The 27,614-nt window shown below is 42.8% G+C and overlaps 2 protein-coding genes across 4 annotated transcripts in view; one reads left to right on the top strand and one right to left on the bottom strand.

Annotated features, from left to right (window-relative positions):
• The window catches only part of LOC310836710 (growth hormone secretagogue receptor type 1-like), a 202,755-nt gene that overhangs the window by 65,303 nt on the left and 109,838 nt on the right, over positions 1-27,614 (bottom strand). The window lies entirely within an intron of this gene.
• CYSLTR1 (cysteinyl leukotriene receptor 1) lies at positions 462-27,156 on the top strand. Of its 3 annotated transcripts, XM_083722447.1 has the most exons (4): positions 482-938; positions 2,329-2,420; positions 20,164-20,248; positions 21,495-27,156. In XM_083722447.1, the coding sequence occupies exon 4, from the start codon at positions 21,512-21,514 to the stop codon at positions 22,547-22,549; it is 1,038 nt and encodes a 345-aa protein (XP_083578573.1). In that variant the 5' UTR covers positions 482-938; positions 2,329-2,420; positions 20,164-20,248; positions 21,495-21,511; the 3' UTR covers positions 22,550-27,156. The 3 variants fall into 3 exon arrangements, with proteins under 3 accessions (XP_083578574.1, XP_083578573.1, XP_083578572.1); XM_083722446.1 differs by lacking the exon at positions 2,329-2,420 and having other exon boundaries at positions 484-938; XM_083722448.1 differs by lacking the exons at positions 2,329-2,420; positions 20,164-20,248 and having other exon boundaries at positions 462-938.

The raw sequence follows: 27,614 nt of genomic DNA, 5'->3' as shown, positions 1-27,614 counted from the left end.
CGAGATGAGCACCACAACCCCATAGTTGTCTTTGACTGGACTTAACCATCCAGAGGTCCTTTACTTTTTTCCTTTTATATTAAAAGAGAATGAGTAAACAGAGTTCCTGAGTCCTAATACTGAAATGGGGGGTGGGTGGGTTATGAAAGTACATTGTAGAAAGTGTGTGAGAAAAAGTATTTAGATTATTATGAACCCTAGCAATTGACATGTTCTTTCATGAGCTGGCTTAACGAGTCTGCCTCAACCCAGATTCTTCTGAGATTTTTCAGTCTGACCCACTTGCAGCATTTATCCCCATATAATCAGTGCTCTCTATCTTAAGATAGCATAACTGTGACCATTTTTGTAACTCCCACACTGTGGAAGTAGTAGTAACCACAATAACAAATGGAACAACAATTAAAAGCAAGGAACGAGCATACAATATGAGGCATACAAGCGCAACATCTTTCTGTTTACTAAGGACACATTATAATTCCTGTTTTTTGAAAAAGAAGAAACAGGGCTTGGTTAATCAAACAGTTCATAGTGGACTTATTTGCATTTTTACCAACTAGGGAGGACTTAGCCCCTCCCTTGCCAAAGAATCTGGGGTGGGACCTTTGCAGGTTTTCTTTTTAAACGTTATGCTCCAGGCAGCGGAGCAGAAAGGGTCTGTTAAGGCAGCTGGGATGCAAGCAGCAGCAGGACATCTATTGCATTTCAAATGCTTTTGCTTTCCTGTAAGCCTCAGATATTTAGTCAACTTTTCATCAGCATTTTTCTTCAGAAGACAGGATACACCTTTTCCTCTTTCTAAAAGAAGGAACTGATCTGCCTGCAATCAGAAGCAACTGCTTTCAGTATCACAGTTTTTGCTACTTGATTTTTGATACATTTAGCGCAAGAATTCTTCACCGGAATTATCCACTTTCCTTGATGATGAAGAAAAGCTTGTAAGTAGCTCGCCTGAGACTTTGCATGTAAGTTTTGGTATGTTAAAAAGTCAAGGAATGTAAATTTATGTTAGCAAATTTGTTGTATAGTCTTCTAAAAGGCTTCGCAGCCGGGGCTGATTTGTGCAGTGGTTATGTTGCTTCTCTGTAGTTTGCTCTTGCAATATATATAAACAGACCTGTGCCATAAACCCTTCCTGTCATATGACATCTGATATGTGAAACTCTGAGTGATGCAACAAGCAAGGTATTCATAAAGCAGAAATCTTTTCAATCTTAGCTGAATGACCAAGGCTTTCCCTATGTTTGTTTTTTCTCCATGTTATCGGAGGAGGAAGAGAAGCTCATTACCAGAACAATTATTAACTGCCATTTCTGACTGAGCTGTGATAAAACAATTGAAATGTGCACCTTTATCATGCTGGGATCTTCATCTTGGCAAAACCATGTGAGCATTTTGGGACTTTCATGCCTAAATATCAGAATGCCTGAGATTTACATGATTCACTAGCTTCTCAGCATTGACACCATGCATTTAAGGCATTCAAATGTCACACCAAATATCATTTGAATATAATGATATAACTCATATAACAGTCACACCTTCCCCCAGAGAAGTCAGGGAAATCACAGCTCTCTGAACAACTCTCTATGCACTTGACACACTACATTTTACAGGATTATTTGAGGAAAGTTGTGGCTGTTTAAAGTGGTATAATGGTGCTTTAAATGTATAGTGTCATGTGACCCATATTGTTATGGCTTCTGCTCAACCACTCTTAATGGCTTATCCATGCTTTAAAGCTCTGTGTCCGAGCACTTTTCTTTTATCTTGCTTACTTTCTTTTTTGCTCTGGAGCCTTCCCCAAGAAAACCCGCTCTTTACTGCTGAATCAGAGCAAACAGCAATCCGTGGAAAACCCAAATTTCCATTTGGTGTGCTTCTGCTTTGAAGACTGTGCTTTTGTGGGGAAAGTGCCATGGTGGGGGGAAAAGAGAGTGCCTAGACACAGAGCTTTAATGTGCAAATGTGTGTCTGGAAAGCACAGAGCTAATGGTAAGTATGGATAAACCCTTACATTAAGCACCTTACTAGTCCATAGTCCAGAATGATCATGGGAACCCAGGAAGCAGTCATGATGCAGAGGTAAGATTACTGGTCCCCAGCACAACCTGGAAATGCAAGGGATTGAACCTGCAAAGCTGTGACACTAGGTGTCTCCAAGGCAAGGCAAGAAGTGAAGGAGTTGCACATACTTGTCAATGGATGTTTCATCAGGGAGTCTTATTAATTAAGACATGGTTTCCTGGGAGTTGGGGATCTTGGTGTGTTTGGATGTGGTACCCATGGCACTTGGCTGGAGCTATTCCCATATCGATCTTTCTCCAGATCTAATGTGGACCAGCGGATCTGTTGCCTTTTTGTACCTACATCTGCTCTATTTGTGGATCCACAAATGAGGCAACTGGAACAAAGCCAGTGTAAGTCTCTCTCACCCAAAGGAAACCAGGCCAGTTAGAATTGGCCCAGAACTTTCCATTGACGGAGGAAGTGAGAAGCACATAACCATCTTTTTCTCTGCATGTACCAATTGCACTAGAGTGATAATTAACAGTGGTACTTGCTTAGCAAGCAGACTGTCATTCTTCTTTTTTTTTTTTTTTTTGCTTCACATGAGACTTAACAGAGTTGCTCATAAATAGCAAGGACATCTGTTGTTTTTCTAATAGAATTGCATCAAATAATCTCACTCAGCTGATGGTAAGGCTTATGTTGAACAATGCCTTCTCCATGCTGTCACTTCACTATCACCACTAAATTTGCTCTGGAGGGTTCTCTAGTCCTTCTGGGCCAAATTTAGGGAGGGGTTCAAGGGACTGTGGGGGTAAATCACTGAAAACAAGTTCCCAGAATTCTCAGTGAAGGGGGAGTGGTTGTTAAACCGCTCTGCAAATTGTAGCTCTGTGAGGGGAACAGGTGTCTCCTAACAACTCTTACCGCCTTTAAGAAGCCACAGCTCCCAGAATTCCTTGGGGAACTGATGACTGCTTAAAGTGGTATGATACTGCTTTAAATGTAGAGCATGAATGTACAGTGTGTACAGGCTGCCCAGTGTCTTCCTTCTGTGTGGAGGAGGTGATACAGTTTTGCCTACATAAGCAACAACACTTGGAGAATTGGGTTGTTGTCATTATTTTTAATGATTTTAATACTGGTTATATAAAATATAACACAAGGGGGTGGTGAAAGAAGCAATGTTGGCTCCCTTTACCAAGAAGAATATTCCATCAATAAAAGATAATAATAATCCAACCACCATAATTTAAATATATACAAGAATATAAACTGTCCATAGGTCCAAGATTAATGATAAAAATAAATCCATTCAAATTTAGAAAGAGCAGTGCAATACAACCTTGAAGTATAAGTTTCTTTGCAACCGCAATGGCTCGTCTGTGAGTTCCTACATCATAGGAATCTAGTTTAAAAGTATGTGAACTTCTGTGGATATCAAAGATATTTCCAAAAGGAAGTTAATACAAAGAGCTGTATCTGGTCAAAAGTGAGACACCACAGGGCACTGCAACATCATATGTTGCAATGAGACATTATCATCATTACATCATCAGTGTCTGTCTGAACCATCCCTTCCTGTAAAGACACTGCTGAGTTCAGTATACCCAAAACATCATTGTTGTGGTTGCTGAAGTCTCAATTTTAAAACCATCATTAGCGTAGATTCTAATGTTGTTCCTTAAGCACTTTGAGAATCCACTTTACGACATTCCAATAAATAATTATTTTTAAAAAACCAGCAACTACAGGTTTTAACTTTCTGTAATTTAGGGTTGCCATATTTCAAAAAGTGAAAATCTGGTCAGAAAAGTTGTTGAGCTGTTTTTGCAAAATCGTAAAGAAACTGGACATTTAAAAGCTATTTTTGAGGAAAACGCGGGGGGGGGGGACACTAGCGACATTGGTTGCCATATGTCCGGATTTTCCCAGGCATTTGGCTGATTTCTGCCAGGAAACTACTTTCGACTGCAGTATTCCATGTAATTCAGGACGTATGGCAACCCTATAATGATCCAATTATTCCCTCCACCAATGCAGCAGATTCTGAAGCTGACCGTCGATAAGCAGGCACCAAAAGTTGCTGTCACTGAAGATATTACCATTCAGCCGTGATTATAGTAGTCCCTTTCTTCTTATATTCGTAGACCTTAGGAACATCAGAAATAGAAAAACAGAGGTGCTTGGAGAATCAAGTTGGAAATATAAAAAAATTATGTCTCCTTTTAGCACTCCTGTAAACATTCTGAAAATAGCAAGGATGTTGAAGGAGATGTGCAGAGGTATCTTTCTGTAACACCTGGAGGCTGATTTGTCAGGCAAATAGGCCCATCAATCTCAGCCAGCCTCCACCTGTCTGCTGTTCTTACATTCACTCCAGGGGGTGGCACTGGATGTCAACTTCCTCCTCTTAAGTTTCAGTATTCCTGTTTTAGAGCTCAGTAGGACAAAGGCAAAACTAGAGTTAGTTGGCTCTATTTTTCATTGGCACTGCCTCCAACTACTGTTGGCATCTCTGCTTTCTGCACTACCAGGCAGTGCAGAGTGCAGTGCTTTCTGCACTCATCCACACTTCCGCTTGTCCCATTCCTAGAAAGCACAAGTCCAATAAATTTTCCACTTGCCCTGCATCTTTTCCAGGGAAAACCCACCCTTTAGCCCTAAACTAGAGAAAACTCGAATTGCCATTTGCTCCGACTGAGCGCTAAAGAGCAGTTTTCCCTGGGGGAAACCAGAAGGATAAGTGGAAGTGTGGATAAGCCCCCCATCTCCATGGGTCCCAACCACCACTGCCTTTGTTTGGTGGGGGTGTGCATGCTTTTTGCATTAAAAGAGCTTTGAAGGGAAGAAGGATCTGGGTAAATAGCTTGCCATCTTTTCATCCATTGAAGCCGGGTGCAGATGGTATAATGAAGTGGGATTGTGGTTGTGCCTGCTAGTCCTGGACCCTTGCATTAAGTTATAGCATCTGTAAGGAGGGCAGATGTACATGGATACCAATGTCCAACGTGATGGATTGTGTGATGTCTACATTGCAAATCATGTGGTGTAAAAATCACATCATTCCTTCCATGGCCCCTCCTTTGTGAGGGTTTATCATGAGTTACTGACATTTAGTTAATACAGTATCTGTATTTTTGTTCTGTTATGGTACAACTTTAACTGAGTTTGTAGTGCTTTTGATTTTGGTGCATTGGATGCAAAAAAGTATAGATATGGATAAAGAAGCAATGCATGCAAAGTGTTCAAGGAGGTGCGGCTGGCAGACATGATTACTTCACTCCTGATATTGATTATGCAGGGCTCTACAGGGGATTAAAATTTGCCCAGGAAGAAATCTTTAGAACAATCCATCCCACAAATATATATAACCAGACCCAAACCCAGACCCTCTCCACAGATGAATTACTGACACCATCCAGTAGCCAATCCATGGTGGCACCTCCGGATGCTGCACCCCCCTGCAATCCCTACACAGATCTGGCTGACACAAGCCACAAAACCACAGCTCGCCCCTATACACGAAGCCAAGCCAAAGCACAACTAAGTGCAATACAGCCATCTTCTCAGGAAAACTCTTCACAAAGTTCAAGAGGTCAAGACACAAAGACTTTAGCAACTAATCCACACCTAATGACCCACCTAAGTGGTACTCAGGATATCACTCAAGAAATCACTCAAGGTATCTCTCAAGTAATTAAGGAACAAAAGAAGAAAAGGCACACTAGCCTGGGAACTTCCTCTCTGCCCAGAACATTGGAGGCTAGACACCACACCCCCTCTACAGTATTTATAGGAACTCAAACATTGAGATCCCGCTCTGTTCCAGTAACAAGAAGCCGAAAGCACCAGCCTGAAGATGACGAGTGAGACCTCGTCGAAACGTCGCCTAGACACCCCAACTTTTACACGGGAAGACACCCGAGGACACCAAAACCTGCATTCCTGTACCCGTGAAAATCTACGAAAGCAAATATATATATATATATATATGCACCCATGTTTAACTCTCCCATTGAAACAGCCCATGAGACTTGAGTATGTTGAAATTTAGGCTTGAACTTGTCCTTTTTTTCGGTAATAACCGAGTGCATTTCCCCAAGAAGCAAGTTAGTTCCTCAGAAAGGCATGTGAAGGACAAGTTCCTCTTACATGAACTTAGGAAACCGTCTTACATAAAGTCTGGCCACTAGTCCATCTAGTTCAGTATTGTTGACACTTGGGCTTATCCACACTTCCTTTTGCCCCACTGCTTTCCCTGGGGGGGAAACAGCACTTTAGCACTCATTCAGAGCAAACAGCAATTCAGGTTTCCTCCAGATTGACGTTTGCTCCAGTTTAGAGCTAAAGAGCAGGTTTTCCCTCAGAAAGGAACGGGGCAAGAAGGAAACTGCTTGGATCTGGGCCTAGAAAGCATGGATCAAGTGGGAAACCACTGGGCTGGGCTTTCTAGGCATGTGATAAGCAGAAGTGTGGATGAGCCCACAGATTGCCAGAAGCAATTGATAAGATTTCACATAGAGGTTTTTCTTTTTTTAAAAAAAAATTATTTATTGAGATTTCAAAAAATTACAAAAGTAAAGAAAACAGAAAATACAAAATACAGAAAAATAAAAACAATTAAAAACAAGTCAATCTTTCCATGTCTTATCTTTCATTTGCTTGTTTCTTTGACCTCCTCACACCTCCCTTTTTTGTGTTCTAGTTCAATTAGTTATTTCAGCAAATCCTTTCCATCTTTGTTTTTATCTTAATAATTTATCTTAATAGATTGTAACTTTACATTCTCACCTGTTAACAATCCATTTTTACTTAATCCTTTATAACATTACTGCTAAAACCACATAACTTCCTTCCAGCATCCTTCTAACATTCCTTAATTTTACAATGTTTCTGTAGATAGTCTTTAAATTTCTTCCAATCTTCTTCTACCGACTCTTCTCCCTGGTCTCGGATTCTGCCAGTCATTTCCGCCAGTTCCATGTAATCCATCTACATAGAGGTTTTTCCAAATCCCATTTTATTGGCAAAAACTGTGGTATAAACAATAAACGCTGGGAAGATGAACGTTCTTTGAGTTGGTGGTTCCCATGTGCAGGAGACAGGCAAGTTACCCATTCTGTATGAGAATGTGCTCCCTCTGAAGGAGCAGGTATGTAGCTTGGGGGTACTCCTGTATACACTCACTGCCCACATGTCCTCTGTGTCAGGAGCACCTTTTACTATCTTTGCCTGGTTTGCCAGCTGCAGACATATCTGGGCATGGATAGCCTGACCAGTGTGGTTTGTGGGCTGCTAATTGCAAGGCTGGATTACTGGAATGTGCTCTATGTGGGACTGCCCTTGGAACCAATGCAGAAGCACTTGTTGGTGCAGAATGCAGCAGCCATAATGCCGATGGGGTAACGTGGTCAACAATATGCGTCACCATTGTTAAAAAATCTGCACTTCTGAGCCAGGTTCAAGACCCTTGTACTAATGTACAAAACCCTAAATAACTTTGGTCCAAGATATTTTAGGGACCTCCTGAAGCCTAATATCCCAGCTCAATCTCTATGATCTTGTATGGGAGCAATGCTGGCTGTGCACTGAATTGGTGATACTGACATGAAATTGAGTTTATATGGTCATTGACCCAGCTCTGAGGAATGCTCTTCCAATACAAACTAGGCGGGCATTTTCTGCCTTGACCTTTAAATATTTGCAGAACACTTTTCTTTAGTGCCAGGCTTATGCAGGCAATTCAGGTGGGCACTTTTGTTAATAGTTAGTTGGTGATCTGGTTGGTTTTTACGGTATTTGGTTTTTTAAAAGTGGTTTTGATTTGTGTGTGTGTAATTGTTGTAAACCATTTTTTTTAAATGAAATTGTATTTTTATAAATACATACCAGGAGATGTCCCCTTCTTCATGTTCTCCCTCCTCAAGAGGTCAGGAGGGTGGTAACATGAGAATGGGCCTTCTCTGCAGTGGCTCCCCATCTGTGGAATGCTCTCCCCAGGGAAGTTCGCCTGGTACCTTCATTATGCACCTTTAGGCACCAGGCAAAAACGTTCCTTTTTAACCAGACCTTTGCCTGACCTGATCTACATCCTATACCCTTTTTAAAATGCTAGTTCTTTTTAGGGGGGGGGGGTCTATTGGGTTGTCATTTGTATTTTGATTTTATATATGTGATCTTTTATGTGAACCACCCTGAGACCTTCTGGTATAGGGCGGTATAGAAATTAAATAAAGAAATAAATGTCAGGGATTGAACCTGGGACCTTCTGCATTAAAAGCAGAAAGGTGTTTATTATGGGATGGGTGCTGATGCATGCAATTTTTTTCACAGTATCTACACAATGCCATTGGCATCGGAATGTCAGCCCTCATCCCCTACATTTATTCCTGATTCTCCCTTTCCTTTGAAAATCCAATAAGACATAAAATCATGTCACCACAATCACCAGCTTGCAATATCTGAATGACTTAATTTCAGTATTACCTAAGCTCCAAGCTAGAAGCACCCAAAGTAAATTAGATGGAACAGGATAGGTAAGGAAGTGTAAGTCTGAAGAGTTGCTAACATGAAAGAATTATCTTGAAAATATACAAATATAAAAAATACAGTCTGATAAAGTTAAATGTAATGAATAACTATATTGTAATAGCTGGTCTGCTGGTGCAAATAATGAAATTTCAGAGAAGGTTTGGGAGAAAGAGTACATTTTATGATATCAAAGATACGTCTACTGGGAAACTTTTGCAAAATAACAGCTAGATGGCACACAGCAGTTGAAAGAGATATGACTAGTTGGAAATGTAAACATTGTAATACACACAGGAATGGATAGTCTGTGAAAATATCCAGTTATTCAAATGTTTGGGGTTCAGAGATTGAGGAAGATCAAGGAGAAGAGCAGAAATCTATTCGACTGCATATGGGCAGAACTGGGACAGAAAAGAAGAATTATATTATTAAATGACTGATGGCAGTAAATCTATGGGTTTGTCCGCACTTCTGCTTGTCCTGTGCCTTAAAAGCATGGGTTCAAGAGCTTTCCCACTTGTCCCACACTTTCTAGGCATGAGTCCAAGCAGTTTTTCATTTGTCCCGCCACTTTCGCTGGGAAAACCCGCTGTTTACCCCTGAATTGCAACAAACATCCATCCACAGAAACATCTTTTGCCATTTGTTCTTACTCAGCAGTAAACAGCCAGGTTTCCTGAAAGAAAGCAGTGGAATAAGCAGTGTGGACGAGCCCTATAAGTTGGTCAACTCTGGGGAAGTTAGAAATACCAAAAGCAAAGGAATTTCACTACAGATTTATATAAATACTAAGCTATCTTTAGCTCCAATTCTTGCATTGCAGGGGGTTGGACTAAATGGCTCTTGAGGTCCCTTCCAGCTCTACATTTCTAGGATTCTATAAAAAGACGTTATGAACATAAGACCAGCCGTAACTAGGCACCCAGTGAAACCAGCATAATAAAACCAGAGGTGACTAACCTGTGACCCTGGATTATAAATTCTGTCATCCCACACCCTGGACCATTCTGGCTGGGTCTGATGGGAGTTGTAGTCAAACAATGTGTGGAGAGCCCCAGGTCCGTCCCCCCCACTGAGACAGACCCTATCCTCAATCAGTGATTACTCATTATGAGGGCAATTTGGAACTTCCATGTTTGCAGGACTCCACTGTGACACAATACCACTGAATACCAGTTGCTGGCAGGTGCACAATGAGAACAGCTATTGCCTTTAACATAATGATGGGAGACTGGGACACCTGTAGTGTTATGTACTGAAGTTCTCACCCTGGGCCAGCAGGGGGATACTGTAGATAGTTCAGGTCCACATATGCAAATAAGGGATCGAAAGTGACGTTCAGTGATTGGATAGTTACAGAAAATGGTTACTGTTACGTCCTAGTGGAGCTGTATGTAAGCAGGCTGGCTGAACCCTTCAGTTCTGTTCTGGCCTGTGAATAAACAAGAGCTGTTTGAAGAATCGCTGTGTCGTCTTGATATGTTCACCCACAACTTAACATGTAGCCCTCTAGATGATGTTGGATTACAACCAGTGCTTTTTTCTGGGGGTATTCAAAGGTACCCAATACCGACACACACACACACACCCCATGTGTGGCACTTACTGCAATGACTTCATGGTGAGTACTAGCACCTTTTTTATTTTTCCTTTTAAAAAAAGCACTGATTACAACTCCCATTATCCCTAACGATTGGTCATGCTGGCTGGGACTGATGGAAGTTGGAAACCTCTTCTGAGCTGAAACCTTACAAACCCTCCTAGCCAGTAAAAGCCCTAGTCGACCACAGTATCTTTACTGGAAAACTATCTGGGAGAAGAAGGTGTTCGCCTTCACATTAAAACACTTCCTATCACTGCAACTGAAGAAAAGTTAGCTGTCGTTTGTATGATTTTTGTTATCATTATCTAGAAATTCCACTGATTTTTATGAGGCCATAAAAATGGCCTCATATAAATGGAACCAGAGAACAGATAATGTAGAATAGCTTTCATAGCTCCACCACCAAAGATCTCTACTGTATATACTCGAGTATAAGCCAACCCGAATATAAGCCAAGGCACCTAATTTTAGCACAAAAAACTGGGAAAACGTATTGACTTGAGTATAAGCCGGTTCACCACACCACAAACCAGGTGGTGGCAGCAGCGGAGGAGGAAGAACAAGCAGCCTGAAAGGGGTCCTTTCAGGCCGCTTATCTCTCCACCGCTGCTGCCCGCCTCACTCGAGTATAAGCTGAGGGGGACTTTTTCAGCATAAAAAATGTGCTGAAAAAGTCAGCTTATATTCAAGTATATACGGTAAGTTAATACGTGCAGTTAGACACCACCCTTCTAACACTCAAAATGAATATTATTCCCAGATTCATTTGTATTCTGAGAGGACTATAAAAACTGGGTTTTTATATCTAGATCATATTAAAAAGAAATAAATTCCTTGTTTAGAAAATGCCTTTGGGGCTCAGCAACACCAAGAATCTCCTTGCAGAAAATGAAGCTACAAATTAAAGAAGACGGTTTTGAAATCCCAAATTTGGAATTATATTGCTATGCTTACCTACTGTCAAGTACTAAATTTAGGAATCCCACTGTTGGCCCTAATTTTCCAATGCGGGCAACCCACAGCGCCACCCGCGTCCCAATATGGAATGTATTAGCTAATAAAAACAAATTTGATCCATTTTCACATGCTAAACTTACTCTGTGGTGCAACCCCACACTAAGAATTGCAAAAAAGATGGTGATATGGAAAAATTGGAGGGAAGCAGGTGTATTGGCATTGCACCAACTGATAGATGGGGAAGATGGAATTTTATACTTTTGCTATTTTAAGACAAAAATATTGTCTATCAGATGCAGCCCAATGGCAATATCTTCAATTACAACATCTATTACAAGTGTGTTTGAGCCGTTCGAAAGCACGTCAAAGTGCAAGTAGATAATTAGGTACCGCTCTGGTGGGAAGTTAAACGGCGTTTCCGTGCGCTACTCTGGTTCACGAGAAGCAGCTTAGTCATGCTGGCCACATGACCCGGAAGCTGTACGCCGCCTCCCTCGGCCAGTAAAGCGAGATGAGCGCTGCAACCCCAGAGTCGGCCATGACTGGACCTTATGGTCAGGGGTCCCTTTACCTTAAGTTCAATATAAAGACTGTAAAAGATGATTGGAACTTTCATTATTACCCAGATAGTGGGAAAATGTATTAGCTTCAATACCTAAGGTGTAATTAGTTTTAGAATTAGGACTAATGCAATAGAAAATAATATTTAGAGTTTATTGGACCCCTTTATGGTTGTATAAAAAAGGGTTAGCTAAGATAGCTCAGTGTTGGAGATGTGGCAAGGACAATGCCTCTCTGAAACACATGTTCGTACAGTGTTCTTTACTTACCAAGTTTTGGGAGAAAGTGCTGCACTGGGTAACTATGACTGTGCAGAAAAAGTTAAATCTTTCAGCAGAGAATCTTTTATTGAACTATATACCTGCAGTATGGAAATTATCAATGGGACAATGGAAATGGATTTCCCGTGCCCTAATGGTGGCCAAGATATTGATATTGAGGAAGCCAAGATATTGATATTGAGGAACTGGAAAAAGAAAGATATGATACTCCATCAATCAATGGATTGATATGACATCACTGGCAATTTATGAACGGATTGCTTATCGGTGCAGGCTCTGTATGGATAAATACAATAACATTTGGAATGAATTTATACAAAATGTAGTAGGCTATTAGCATTTACATAAGCACTAGGACAATAACACTATACCAATTTATTCAAAAATGCATGGGAATGTCGTATATTGCTCTCTTTTTTTGTATATTTTCACTTTTATATGTATCTTTGTTGTTCACTTTCCCTCCTTTTTCTGTATCACTTTATTTCTTTTAATGGAAATCACCTTAAAAAATTATAAATATTAAAAGCATCCTTCAAACACTGTGGGATCCATTGGCTGAAATCTCCACAGTGTGAGAGGTTTCACTTAATCTGGAAAATGCAGTTAGTGCGCAATGCTGCGCCACGGTTGCTGACAGAAGTAAGAACCTTTCGGCATATAACACATCTGCTTGGAAATCTGCACTGGTTCCCAATTCGTTTCAGGACCACATTCAAGGTGTTGCTGTTGGTATACAAAGCCCTTCATGTGCACTTGCAGGATTGCCTTGCCCCATATGTGCCCACTTGACCCCTTTGATCTGCAAAACTAGCCCTGATACAGGTGCCACTCATTCCGCAGTTGTAAGAAATTGGTCTTTTAGTGTGGCAGGTCACACTGCCTGCCTGTAGATGTGAGGCAGGAGCCTTCACTGCACTCATTTCTGTGCCTGCTTTAAACATTTTGCTTATGCAAGCCTATCCATCCAGGCAGATGTTGACGTGCTTTAGCCTTTCTTGCTGCTAATTTTGTTTATCTTTAATTTATTTTCGTTGCTTTTCATGTTGACAGTTTTAATACTTCCTGTAAAGCGCTTAGATGTTTTACTGCAATCAAGTGGTGTAGCAATTTTGTTAAATAAATAACCATATATATAATTTGGCTAAATATTGTTGTGGAACAGAGTCCTGGTTTCTCTGTTTCTCTCTCTCTCTCTTCTATGTAGGCAGACAAGAGACATGATCAGAGTTCAAGGAGACATCCCAGGCCAAGGAAGGTGCAGAGCAGGGATGGTGAGGGGTGTGGCTTAGGGAGACGGGCTGTGCTTAGGGAGGGAATGCCGAGGGCTAGATAGAGTATCTTGAGGGTCCAAATTTGGTCCCTGTGCCTGAAGTTCTCCACCCTTGCAACAGGTGGATAGGATTAGGAAAGATAAGTGTGCAAAAAATATGTATAAGAGTGTGTGTGAGAGAGGAGTGATGTTAGATGGTGAACAGGACTTCTTTTAATACTAAGAAGTAGTTATTTCCAATACATTTTTGGTAAGGCCAGGGGCAGATTGGGGGCTGTGCCAGTGGTGTCCATGCACCCAGTTCTGAGCCAAGGGGGCACTGTTTCAAACCCAGGTTAGTGAGGCATTGTGCTTTGGGAAGGAAGTGTGAGGCTCTGACAGAGTCCTAGAAACCTCCTTCTTCCTTCTCAAAGACTAGTTAGCACTTTCCCGGCTTTGGGAGGCAGGTAGGAGGGCTCTAGGACCCTCCCAGAACCTTGCACCTCCTTCCCAAAACACAGTGCCCCCTTACCTGGCATTGCACAGGGCACCATTTACTGAAGTCTGCTACTCGTAGAGCAGAGGGCCTGAGCCACACATAGTGTGCTGATCTACATCCCATTGGCACCCTGTTACTCAGACTAAGCCCTGACAACAAAGACCAGAATGCTGTTCCCCTCTGAAAGTCAACTTAAATTTGCTTCTATAGATATAAATTAGCATGTGGAGATTTTATGCAAAATTGTGTCATGAGTTTGCGCCCCAAGTCTGTCAAGTACTTAGCTATGAGCTGTTCAGCACTGGAGCCAACTGCCTGTTTTGTACTGAAGTTCTCACCCTGGGCTAGCAGGGGGATACTGTAGATAGTTATGCAAATAAGGGATCGAAAGTGACGTTCAGTGATTGGATAGTTTTAGAAAATTGTTACTGTTACGTTGTACTGGAGCGCTATATAAGCAGGCTGACTAAACTCTTCAGTTCAGTTTTGTTCTGGCCTGTGAATAAACAAGAGCTGTTTGAAGATTTGCTGTGTTGTCTGATAAGTTCACCCACAACTTAACACTGCCCCTGGGAGGTGTTGAGCCCTCCTTCATTGGAGGAATTTAAGGAGATGCTGGACCATCTGCCAGGGATGACGTAGCTGCATTTTGAATTGCAGGTCCTACACTGAGCAAAGGGCTAGGGCTGGTTGTTTTCCAAGATCCCTTTTGTGGAAATAGGGTTGCCATATTTTGAAGAGCAAAAAAGAGGGCACATCTGACAACTTCTACTTTTAACTATTGATAGCTGTGCCGACTCTCGTTTTAAATACCCACGAAGAAAAGAGCGTGTCCTGGAAAAAGAGGGCATATGGCAACCACTGTTTCCAGAACGTAGGTATTCATGCATCTGCCTCAGAGGCCATCACATGAATTCATTCATTCAGACAAGATTTAAGTGTGGAAAATGAAGCAACTAGCATAGGTCCAAACCTGATTACTTACAGGTTATATACAACTCTCTAATTCTATATAGGCCACCCAGACAAAGATGCACAGACCATGCCTCCATTTGTTGGGAAGTACTTTGAGAAACAGAATTGCTCTGCCTTTGAACAGCTGAATGTGAACTTCCTGAGTGGTGAAAATGACAACCATCTCAGGCACAAGTGCCTAGTGCCTATTGGGATTGGTAAAATGCCAAGAGTAAGGGACGCAGGTGGCGCTGTGGGTAAAAGCCTCAGCGCCTAGGGCTTGCCAATCGAAAGGTCGGCGATTCGAATCCCTGCGGCGGGGTGCGCTCCCGTCGTTCGGTCCCAGCGCCTGCCAACCTAGCAGTTCGAAAGCACCCCTGGGTGCAAGTAGATAAATAGGGACCGCTTACTAGCGGGAAGGTAAACGGCGTTTCCGTGTGAGGCTCTGGCTCTGGCTCTGGCCAGAGCAGCGATGTCACGCTGGCCACGTGACCCGGAAGTGTCTCCGGACAGCCTGGCCCCCGGACTCTTGAGTGAGATGGGCGCACCAACCCCAGAGTCTGGCAAGACTGGCCCGTACCGGCAGGGGTACCTTTACCTTTACTAAAATGCCAAGAGTAGGCGGAGCCGGGGCCAATGACAGGCAGGCCCAACTAATCCTAGTGAATTGCCTCTGTCCATAAAGGCTGGCTACACAAAGACTACGGAGGAGGAAGCTGGCAGGCTGTACTGGACTGGTTGTAGATAAGGCAAGCAGGTGGGAGGAGCTTGCTGAGGACTAACTGAGGTGTCCCATTCACCCTAATGGATCAGCCTCTACTGCCAAGTAGTGGCTCTTCAGGGTGATGTGCATAGAAGAGACACGTTTTTAGTCCATTTATCAGCTCTGGCTGCATAAATGTTCCTACTCTCCCACTTCTAAAATTTCTTCCACATCATATCCCGCTTCTCCTCTCAAAGGCAGAAAGCCTGTTAACCTTCACACAGCCTGTTCTGCTTGCAAATTTATAGGCTGATTGGGAAGAGGTTTCAGAGAGTGCTCAAGTTCTGTGGAATCTGAGGGGCAAAGGGCACATAGCCTACTGAGAGGATGCTTGAAAAGCCTCTGATATATGATTCAGCTTCTATGTTTGTTGGATCAAGGCCACCAAAGACATAAACAGCAACTGAATTTCACATCATAGGCATGGACAGTTATAGACATGGGAGGAGGCTACGCATGTTTCTGGGCATGCTTTCCCACTGAAAGGATTTACAGTTGTTGCAAGTTATTTTCTCAAGTAAACATTTTCAAGAACAGCTCCAGGGACATTTCCCTCCCTCTGTCATTTTGGCCAGAACTTTGCATACCTTGAGCCACAGAACCACTCTCCTAACATGGGCATCACTGCAGCTTACCTGGATGAGGCTTAAGTGGGACAGAATGGGGCAATCTCAAATAATGCAGCTGATCCAGTAGGAGCACTGGATTCTATACACCAGTGCATCCACACTGGACCCAACTTCTCACCTGTCTGTCACCTCCCTCCCACTCCCCAGCTCAGTCCAATCTAATATTTATATTAGAAGTCACTTTGACCACCCATAAAGATGGTTCTTTTTATTGTTCTGCTCTTAGTTATAATTCTTCTCCTTCATTTCTATTCTTTGTATAAATCACCAAATACTTTATTATTAACCACTGGTATGAAAATTGTTTTAGCTTCATTATAAAAGATATTTATTATACTCTGCTTCAAAGTGAAGAACACAGTGGGCTTATATCAGAGTTTAAAATTAAGTTACAAAAATAAAATCAGGCTGCAGATAGCAACAATAATAATGACCAGATGATATCAGTTAACATGTGGAAAATAACTAGCAGAAATAAATTATGATATGGTAAAGTGCTCCACTTAGTGAGTGGAGCCAGGAAGGTTTTTAAAATAATAAAAAAATAATAAAATAAAAGGTATTTGATTATTGTTAGCCGCCCTGAGCCCGGCTTCGGCTGGGGAGGGCGGGATATAAATAAAATTTATTATTATTATTATTATTATTAAAACTACCAGGAAATGTTTTGTAGTCCCCCCCCCCCCCAGATAAGTTCCTGATAAAATCTAGGGTGGTTTATGCAAATTTACTGAATCTCAGACTTAATTTGAGTCATATCTTGTCACACTTCAGACCTGTATCATTTTAACAGCCCCAGGACTCGGCTGGGGGTGGGGGCATCTGTCCTACTTTACATAAGAACATTTGTTGTTGTTGTTTAGTCGTTTAGTCGTGTCCGATTCTTCGTGACCCCATGGACCAGAGCATGCTAGGCACTCCTGTCTTCCACTGCCTCCCGCAGTTTGGTCAAACTCATGCTGGTAGCTTCGAGAACACTGTCCAACCATCTTGTCCTCTGTCATCCCCTTCTCCTTGTGCCCTCCATCTTTCCCAGCATCAGGGTCTTTTCCAGGGAGTCTTTTCTTCTCATGAGGTGGCCAAAGTATTGGAGCCTCAGCTTCAGGATCTGTCCTTCCAGTGAGCACTCAGGGCTGATTTCCTTCAGAATGGATAGGTTTGATCTTCTTGCAGTCCATGGGACTCTCAAGAGTCTCCTCCAGCACCATAATTCAAAAGCATCAATTCTTCGGCGATCAGCCTTCTTTATGGTCCAGCTCTCACTTCCATACATCACTACTGGGAAAACCATAGCTTTTACTATACGGACCTTTGTTGGCAAGGTGATGTCTCTACTTTTCAAGATGCTGTCTAGGTTTGTCATTGCATGTAAGAACATAGGAAGCTGCTATAGACCATTTTAGACTTTGGGTCCATCTAGCTTAGTATTCTCTACACTGACTGGCAGAAGCTGTCCAGGATTTCAGGCAGGGTTCACTCCTGGCCCTACCTGGAGATGTGATGTCAGGGATTAAACGGGGGGGGGGGTCTACTGCATGCAAAGCAGGTGCTCTACCACTGAGCTATGCTCCTTTCCCCTACTTCAGAGACAGCAATGCTCTGGAATGGCTGTCAAAGTCCAGGTCCAAATATAAAGAACCGTAAATAATGAGAACAGAAGCCTTGAAGTTGCCCATCACCTGAACAGCAGACCGAGTAGGCACACAGCTCACCTGGCTACAGCCTTCCTCAGCCTAACTAGGGTATGATACAATCCCATTGAGCCTCTGAGTGACCCCCCTCCCCAGTCATCACTCAAGATTTCTAGGACTGGGCGGGAGATCTTTCAGACCAAATGATATTCTAGGCGGGGGGGGGGGGGGATGACTAGGTTCCAGCACCACTCCTTTTCAAAGTAATGCTCTGGGTATCCTCCAAGAAATGCATAACTACAAGCAGAAACAGGAATTCCGGCGAGGAATTCCCTGGTTGCATTGTGGTCAGAGCAATTGTTCCCTCTCTTTCAAAAAGGCAGATTTTTGTTTTACTTTGGGTACACACTCTGAAATTTTGCAACAAGGCCTCTCCAGACATCCTTTTTTTTATTTTTTACTGCACACTCATGATGATTTGTGTCCGTGATGCTCTTGGGGTGGCCACATGCAACTCTGCTTTCAATACTGTTTGTGCCTGCAAAGGTTTTACGTTATTCACACTGCCTCATTTCCAGCCAATGCATATCATATAACTTCCTGCAGAAATCCCATAACTTTTTATATCACAAATGAGATGGTCCATCCTGTTTAGCCGCCTGAGGTGAAACAGGAAGGCGTTGCCCTGCCTCTGCTGAAGCCTCACGTACTGGGGTTGTGCAGTGGTGGCTTCTGGTCTCATGAGATTTCCACAAGACCTTGCCAGAAGCTGCTGCCATGCAACCCCAGCGGCTGCAAGGGCGGGGTGTGCCCACGGAATCCCGTCCCCCAAGGTGACTGCTTCAGTCCCCCTCACAGGCCACAAACATTCTGATTTATTTCTGATCTGCTCTGGTTGTGCTATAGCCTCTCCAGACTGTAATCATAGAATTGTGAAGCTGGAAGGGATCCTGAGGATCTTCTAGTCCAAACCCCTGCAATGCAGGAATACGCCACTGCCCATACAGGGATCAAACCTGCAACCTTGGCATTAACCTTGGCACGCTCTAACCAACTGAGCTATCAGGAGTAGCATTGTGGAAGCATCACAGAACAAACTAAAACAGAATAAATCCACTACCAGTGCACTATCACTATGTCAAGAACATGATGCAATAAAACACCAGTCTGGAAGGGCCCAAAGTGGTGGTGCAGAGTATTTGTACCTCTGTGATGTGTGACCATTCTAGGACTGGTGCAGGCAATGCATCTCAGATGATGCTACCTCTTTCCCTCTGTCAAAACCTAGTTCTCCCTTTGAGAATGTGTGTTGTGTTGAGAACACAGAGAATCAGAATGCCCAGCTGCCTTCCCTTCATGGGCAGCAATTCTGCCCACACTTACCTGGGGGGGGGGGAATCCCATTGAACTTGATAGGACTTATTCTGAGTAAGCCTGTACTCACCACTTTCATTTCCCCAAGTAGCATAACAATTAGAAATAAATATCTTGGGTCGTGTCTAAGTAGATGCGTCCTTACTTCTAATGACAGCTTGTGGTTTTGGTTTGGCTTCTGCCTGTGCAAGCCTTCATCAGATTTCTTTGAAATGGTGCATAAAGTCTGGAGTAAGGGAGTGTTATTGGCAGTGCCTTATTTCTATGAAAAATGGTGTCGCTACACACAGTGCCCCCCATCTCCCCCACCATCCCGTCGCTGTTTGCTTGTACTCCCTCTGCCACTATCCCACCACCATTGCTTGTCCACCTCCTCCCTCCCTTCCCCCTGCTTCAACCACTACCGCTGCTTCCCAGAGCTGATTTGGTGTGACCCTTTTACAATCACCAAAACACCTTCCAAGAATGTGCCTGGCGATTGTAAAAAGGTTGTGCCAAAGCACCTCTGCTCTCTTTCTGTGATGTTTTCAGATCACTTCCAGGTTCACTGTGATGTGCACGTTTGCACACATATCAGATGCACCTCAAATGGTTTCTGCATGTATCAGTAACTCTCAGTAATAAGAGGGTCAATGGTCTCAGGTTGCACAGTCTAAAAGTCTCAACATAAAAGAAATGGAAATTGGGAGGGAGGAGGAAAAATGAATATTCAAGGAACCAGCTCTTAGTCACCAAATTCTTACAAGTGTTCTGTCTGGCAAGGGGTGAGGGAGCAAGCTCTTTGGTGCTGGCGCTTCTTTGGCCAATAGCTGGGCCCAGGCTGATCTTCCCCTTGCTGTGATATTCTTCCTGGGAGGCAGGGGGTTTAACTTCCCAGTGGACTTTCGCCCCCTGGATGACGGCACAGGCCAGTGGGTTCTGATTTTCAGCTCTGCAATCCCAACTGGTGCACATGGATAACAGGTTTCCAATAAAGCCTTAAACATCTTTATGCAGAAGTGAGTCCTGCTATTTTCAATGCAGCTTACTCGCCCACTCCCAGTAAACTGTGTGGTGGAAAAATCTGTGCACAAGGCAAAATCAGACACTGTTTTATCCGTTTTCCATTTTATCAGGTTCCCAGTTTGGCAGTGCAGGAAAGCTAGCTGCTAGTATTAAAGCCTTCCCAACAGAGCCAGCCACTCACGGAAAAAGGATACAGTAAGTTCTTTTCATTGGTAAAGCAGTCCTCTCTTTAAGCAGGATCGCCCCCTTCTGGTAATCACATCATCTGACATGCCAACAGAAATAGTGAATAGGCAGATAACTGCACAGGATACAAGGCTGAATGCATGAGCTTCTGTCCAGGGAATCTTCTGGGATAGATGAATATGTAAGTTCTGGCCTCTGTCCATTTAAATTTCTCTCAATTTCTCATTTTTCCAGTCTCAAGTTCGGTTTGCTAGATTTCATTATGGAAACTCATGAGCATTTTAGCATGCATCTCTCCCCATAAGCAAATTTTTGTATGCAATTTTGTCTAATATACACCTTTTTGCAAATAATATTTTCCCTAATACAATGCATTTTTGAAAGTTAAGCAAAGTGTGTGGTGTTAATATACACTTTCCCCTATTTTTGTACATTTTGCGTTTAGAGATCTGCATTGCAAAATTGAGAAATGTGCAAATTCTAATGGATAGCTGTGCTTAACTTTGTGTATTTTTAAAACTATTTCTTTAAGAAAATGTGAATTGTGTAGGTTTCCATTAAAATGTAAAAATTTCCCTTTCCCAACTTGTTGGACAATTGCTCAAACTCGCTTAGCAGATTTGCAACTCAGAACAGAACCAGTATTAGTATAATTCACTGGTCCAAAAGCAGGTTTCAAAGAGCAATTCAGCCCTGCCCTGTGACCATTCATCATCAATAAAATGCCTGAATTTTGCTCAATTAATTATTAAATTAATAATTAAATACGGACACCTTCACATATTACAGAAGCAATAGTTTGAAATGGAAGACTAAGCTTCATTTTGAATTAAATTTCTTCTCCACACATGGAAGAAAATGCTTCTTTTAAGGTGGAGCTCATATAAGGACATGTGCTCAAGTAATTAGAATTATTTTAATTTGCTGCATTTTCTTAAGTGCAACATTTAAACAAAGGGAGTAGCTTTTGAAACCACCAGATGTTTAATTGATTGATCGATCTGATTATTCAGCTTGTTGTTGAATAATGGTTTCACAATTCTCCCTAACTTCTTCACATCCAGAGGTCACTGAAATAATATCTCTACCAGTTTGTTCAAATAACTGATGTCTCAGATCCGATTATTAATTTGCAGCTTACTAGCTCACTGGGAGCCCTGTAAAGCCATCTCTTTCAGCAGTTGCAAAAGTTGTATAAAAACACCACACTAATGCTGTTTCCCTTTCCTTTTCTCCCACTCCAACCCCACTGCAGGATCTGAGTTCAATTTGATGACTCGTGGCGAAAATATGCAGAGCAACGTGACGACATGCAGTGCCACCATTGATGAATTCCGGAGTCAAGTGTACACTACGACGTACTCTATAATCTCAGTGTTGGGCTTATTAGGAAACGGCTTTGTGTTGTGTGTCCTTATAAGAACATTCCAGGAGAAAACAGCCTTCCAAATATACATGCTCAACCTTGCTACTTCAGACCTGTTGTTTGTGTGCACACTGCCTCTGCGGGTGGTATACTATGTCCACAAGGGCGACTGGTTCTTTGGTGACTTCCTATGTCGGATCAGCTCCTACGCCATGTACGTCAACTTGTACTGCAGCATCATGTTCATGACGGCCATGAGCTTCTTCCGCTGCATTGCCATAGTTTTCCCCATGCAGAACCTCAGGTTTGTAACTCGGAAGAAAGCCGTGCTGGTATGCGGAGCCATTTGGATCTTCGTGACACTGACGAGCATGCCATTTCTGCTGAGCGGCTCATACCTGGACAGTTCAAGCAACAAGACTAAGTGCTTTGAGCCCCCGCCAGCAGATCAGATGCTGAAGCTGGTGGTCCTCCATTATATTGCATTATTTATTGGCTTCATCATTCCCTTCACCACCATCGCCGCCTGCTACACCATGATCATAAGAACCTTGCTGAAAAATTCCCTGCAAAAAAAAGAAGCAGCCCGCCGGAAAGCCATCTGGATGATTGTCATTGTCACCTTGACCTTCCTCTTGAGCTTCGCTCCCTATCATGTCCAACGCACGGTCCACATTCATTTCATGATGGAAGGGGGTTCGCGTTGTGAGGATACCCTCTACATGCAGAAATCTGTGGTGATAACGCTTTCCCTGGCAGCTTTCAATTGCTGCTTCGATCCACTTCTCTATTTCTTCTCTGGAGGCAACTTTCGCAAAAGGCTTTCTACCTTCCGAAAGGGGTCGGCCTCCAGTGTGTTGCAGGCGCACAAGTTCAAGATGTCCTTAAAGAACTTTGAGGAGGAGCCAGCTAATGGGAAGGCACGAGAAGAGATGGGCTTATAGCCTTTGCAGAAGCTACCAGAAAATCCTGGCAGGGTGGGAAGCCAAAAGACCTGGCACGCTGCTATCTCTTAAGTTATGAACACGATGGTGCAAGGCAACCTGGAACTGGCATGACCTCTGGTGTCATTCAGATACCTCTGTAGCAGTCGTACCAATCTGAGGTGCATTATCCCATGTGTGTTGGTGGTTTAGCAGATGTGTGGGATGATTTGTCATATTTATTTGCCACATTTATGTCCCACCTTTTCTCCAAGCTCAAGGAAGTGTACATGGTTCTCTCTCCTTCTCCTGTTTTATCTACAGAGCAAACCTCCAAGGCATAGCTGTCAACTTTTCCCTTTTCTTGTGAGGAATCCTATTCAGAATAAGGGAATTTCCCTTTAAAAAAGGGAAACGTTGACAGCTATGCGAGTCCAAGGTAGATTAGGCTGAAAGATAGTGGCTGTCTCACAGTTGCCCAGTAACTTTGCATTGCAATCAATCAATCAATCAATCAATCAATATATCCTGGACTGCTTGTGCACAAGCATTTGTGTCCTTTACAAGTGGCCTTGTGGAGGCAATGCTGAAGAGTAAACAATGGCTAGATGCTGCTTGTTCTAAGATAAAGGGACTCTCAGCACTTTTGAAGCACACACATCCCACCCACTCCCCAAAAATCTGGTCACTGTAGTTTTACCCCTCACTGAGCTACAGTCCCCAGTAACACTTAACCAACCACAAGATTCTCTCCTAATTAAGGGAAATGAATTAATTTTTAAGTGTTGCAAAGTCACTATCACATCCTAGTGATCTGATTCTTAGAAAGATCATAGCTATAATTGGGTGAAGAAGGGTGAAGGTCCTCTGGAGAATGGCAAAGGGAATAGATATAGGAACCTAAGACCCCTGTTGGATAAGGCCAGTGGCCCATCTAGGCCAGCATCCTGTCCTCATTGTGGCCAACCAGATGCCTGAAAGAAGGACCTGAACACAACAGCAGTCTCCACCGCTTATAAGTCCTATGAACAGGCATTCAGGAACACACTGCCATCATGATTAGTAGTCATTGATAGCCTTGTCCTCCATGAAATTCTCTAATCCTCTTCTGAAGCCATCGAGATTGGTGACCATCACTAGCTTAAATATGTGCTGTGTGAAGAAGTACAGTGGTACCTCAGTTTACAAACTTAATCTGTTCCAGAAGTCCGTTCTTAAACTGAGGCGCACTTTCCCTAATGAGGCCTCCTGCCGCCGGTGCCCTTCCACTGTTCAGATTCTGTTCTTAGACTGAGGTAAAGTTCTCAAACTGGGATACTATTTCAGGTTTTGCGGAGTTTGGAAACCAAATCGTTCTTAAACTGGACTGTTCTTAAACTGAGGTACCACTGTATTTTGTTTCAGAGGTGCCATCTTTTCAAGATGATTGAGGGGGTCCGATGTGATGCCCTGGCATCATGCATGTGACACTGCAAGGAGCCAGGGGGCAGAGCCAAATGCCCTCTGAACACTGAGGGGGCCTGGCCCCCTCAAAAACAAAATAAACATTAGGGGGGGCTGAAACTGCCTCAACCTCCAGGATTTGGTGCCTATGCTTTGTTAAGTTTGTCTTGAATTGCCAGCATCAGTGGATGTTCCCAAGTTCTAGAGTTAAGAGAGAAGGGTAAAAACCTTTCCCTATCCATTTCCTTTCCCTTTTCTACCTCCAGAGCATATATAGCAGGAAAGGGTTGTTTTAGATACACACACCAGTTTTAATCCCACCTCCCAGCATACTTAGTATAAGATGTAAAGGACTTAAGTGAGGAACCTTTGGCCCTCCAGATGTTACTGAACAACAGCTCCCAACATCCCTGGCCATTGGCCATGCTTGCTGAGGCTGATGGGAGTTGTAGTTCAACAGCAGAGGGCTAAACATTCCCCACACCTGTCTTCGGTAGTCCAGTTTCCTCTTCTCACCTACACTATCTTTCCCCTCCCTTTCAACAGGCACTTTGACATTCCATTATATCCTGGAGGCTGACAGAGCTTTCTCAGGTCATCAGTTTGTTTGTTTTTAAAAATGTTCTTATTAAATTTTAATTTACAAATGTATATGCTTCTGCATATCTAGAATTTCCATCGAGTATGTAAGAACCACTGTCTTATCTCTTGAGTTGGTGTCAATGAGACTGCTTGCCAAGAAACTGATTAAACTGACTTACATTGTATATCAGGGCTGACCCACCCATCAGGCAAGGTGAGGTGACTGCAGATCCTGATTTCAATCTTTTCCCCTTCCTTGTTCCTGATGTAGATTTCCCTGGTGGGGAGGGGTTTGCCATTTTGGGGGTCCATCACAGCTGCCAAAATGTCTTGGGCCAGCCCTGGCTGAAATACATGCGCTATCTCCAAGCAGGTACCACAAAGTGAGCTCTGATACTGGTACAGAACAGAAACCTGGGAGGGCATGTTTAGAGTTTTGAGCTAAGACCAAGGAGGCTCATGTTAGGAACATAGAATCACACTGAATCAGACCTCAGGTCCATCTAGTTAAGTATTGTCCCTCAAAGAACTCTGCAGGCTACTAGGGATTTACTACAGAGTAAACTACAGACTTTACTAGGGATTGTAAACTCTGTGAAGGGTGAACTAAAGTGCCCACAATTCTGTAATGGAATGTATGCACTTCAAATGTGCTTTAGCTATAGTGTGCCCTGGACCTGGTCTGAAACCCTGAAAAGCTTCTGCCAATCAGTGTTGATAATGCAAAGATAAATGAGCTATGTTTGAATCCTCTTCCCACACCCAAAGTTTAGTTGGCAAGGTTTTGCAGAATTTTCAGCATCCTTGTAAAATCTCAAGAGAGAGCAGGGGAGGAAAATGTCAGAGTGACCTAAATCTGAGTGAAGTGGGGCGTTTGGGGCGGGGGCGGGGGCGGGGGGAGAGAAAGAGACAGAAGAGAAACAGCCGGTAGGGAAATGCACACATTCCTTCAGCACTCAGGAGGATATGGTGGAGCGGCAGCAGAAAATACAGCTCTGCTGGTGGACCAAAGTAAACAGGATTGGAAACTCCAGCAAGACCATTGCACAAACTTTCAAGACATTAATCACAGTGCCAGTGGGAAATGTAAACATTTGTCATGGTGGGAATTAATGCAGCTGGGGAGCTGATGAGTATGTGCCCTGAATTCCCAAAGAGGCAGGGAATTCAGAATTGCATCAGGGCCAATGAGACCTTTAAGCCTACTTCCTAAATAGTGCTATGGCAAAAATGCAAAATATTATTTGGTATAAAGGCTCCAGGGAGATCAAGGCAGGGCTCATCTCCTTTCAACATGCCAGAGTCAATGCCTATCCAATCAAGCAATGTAGGAGTAATCTGTTCCTCATGGTGCCAAACTAGATAGATATACTAACTCTGTATCTTTATCCTTGAGGGCAGAGAAGGGGAGGTAGGATGAATTTTATTCAGTTCACATTTAAAAGCAAACCTACCTAATTAACACTTTCCAAGACAGAATGAGAAGTGAAACACTGCCATTTGCACTTCGAAATTTGCACTTATCTGAACTTTGCAATGCAGTTCTCCAAACAGTGTTGACAAAAATACATATATTAGATATATAAAAATGTATATGGCTGTGAAAATGTGTGCCGTAATCCATATTGCATAGAAAATGTATTTAGCAGGAGAAATTTGTACAATAACGCGGGGGGGGGGGAATTAATTTTTTCCCCTTTTTTATTTGAAAGCAAATTGCTGCAGGACTGTAGATGTAACTGAATTTCAGACTGGAAAAAATGAAAAACTGAGAGAACAAAAATTGACAGAAATTTCTATCTCTAGCACAGGGTTTCATTTATTTATTTATTTTTCAAGAAAACATGAATGATTGTTTTGGTGGCTCTGATCTGGATCAGAAAACCTAGCTTTGGAGTTGAGACTTTAACTGTTCATTGTCCCAACTATGATTCCAATCTGAATCAACATCCCCATTTGCCACCAACTGGCACAAGGTGGGGATGGGCCTTCCATTGAACTGAATTGGAGTTTTGTTCCATATGCAAACTGCCAGCAGAGGGGAGCCCAATCCAAATTGTGGCTACAGTGAAGGGCAATGGGTTAAAGCTCTTCTAATGCTAAGAAGGGATTGTTCAGTCAGTAGAGCCTGTGATATCTGATCTCAGGATTGTGGTTTGAGCCCCACACTGGGCAAAAAATTCATGCATTGCAGGAAATTGAACTAGATGCTCCTTGTGGTCTCTTCCAACTCTACAATTCTATGATTCTAACTCCCATTCTAGAGTTAAGGGCACTTAACTTTAAAGCATAGATAAACTAAACAATGGTTTAAAGGCAAATACACTGGACACCTACTGCAAAGAAATGAACAAGGAAACCTCAGCAAGGTAGCGACTGCACAAAGTATTAAATTTCAAAAGTGATTTTCTAATTGCCAGTGTAGTTATTACAAACTGTGGCCTATGTGGACTGTATTGCCAACATGCATGTAAAATATATATTGTGTCAATTTTGTCTTTGTGCTGAATGTAAATATATGTATGCAGACCCTCCTTTTTTTGCTTCCCTTGAGGTGGGGCTTGTAAAATGAGCACGAATTACACGAGTGGCCAGGAAAATTCTGTAGTTTGTAGCTCTTTGTATTTATCCAGTGAGGTCTGTGATGGCTAACTGCAAAAAAAGGTTAGAAGGAAAGACTGCAAAAATGGCTAGACCAGTTTACTTCCAGAAAAGGTAGTAGAAATATCAGGAGCTGCTGAGGCTAGGAGCAAGATCAAATGGATCTTTATCAGGGATGGGGCACTTCAGGCCTGGAGTGGTGGCCCTTCAGACCTCTATACTTGGTTCTTGGAGGTCTCCTCCAGCCACAACCCTCGCTGCTGACCTTGTTCCACATCCCCCTCAAGTGCCTTTGCTGGCTGGAGTGTATCCTTGAATTGTGAAAATCTTTCCTGGATGGTAGATAGAGACACGTGTGGGTGTGCACACAGAAACCTTTGGCTTTTGTGTGGCAGGAAAGTAGCCAACAATACAAAAGTAAGTCACATCCATTGCTGTGCCCACTTTTGCCTCTAGTCCT

The sequence above is a fragment of the Podarcis gaigeae genome, assembly GCF_964106915.1.
Source record: "Podarcis gaigeae genome assembly, chromosome: Z".
Classification (NCBI taxonomy): Eukaryota; Metazoa; Chordata; class Lepidosauria; order Squamata; family Lacertidae; genus Podarcis; species Podarcis gaigeae.
The sequence above is the reverse complement of the archived record's forward strand: the minus strand, read 5'-3'. Positions and strand labels throughout refer to the sequence as shown.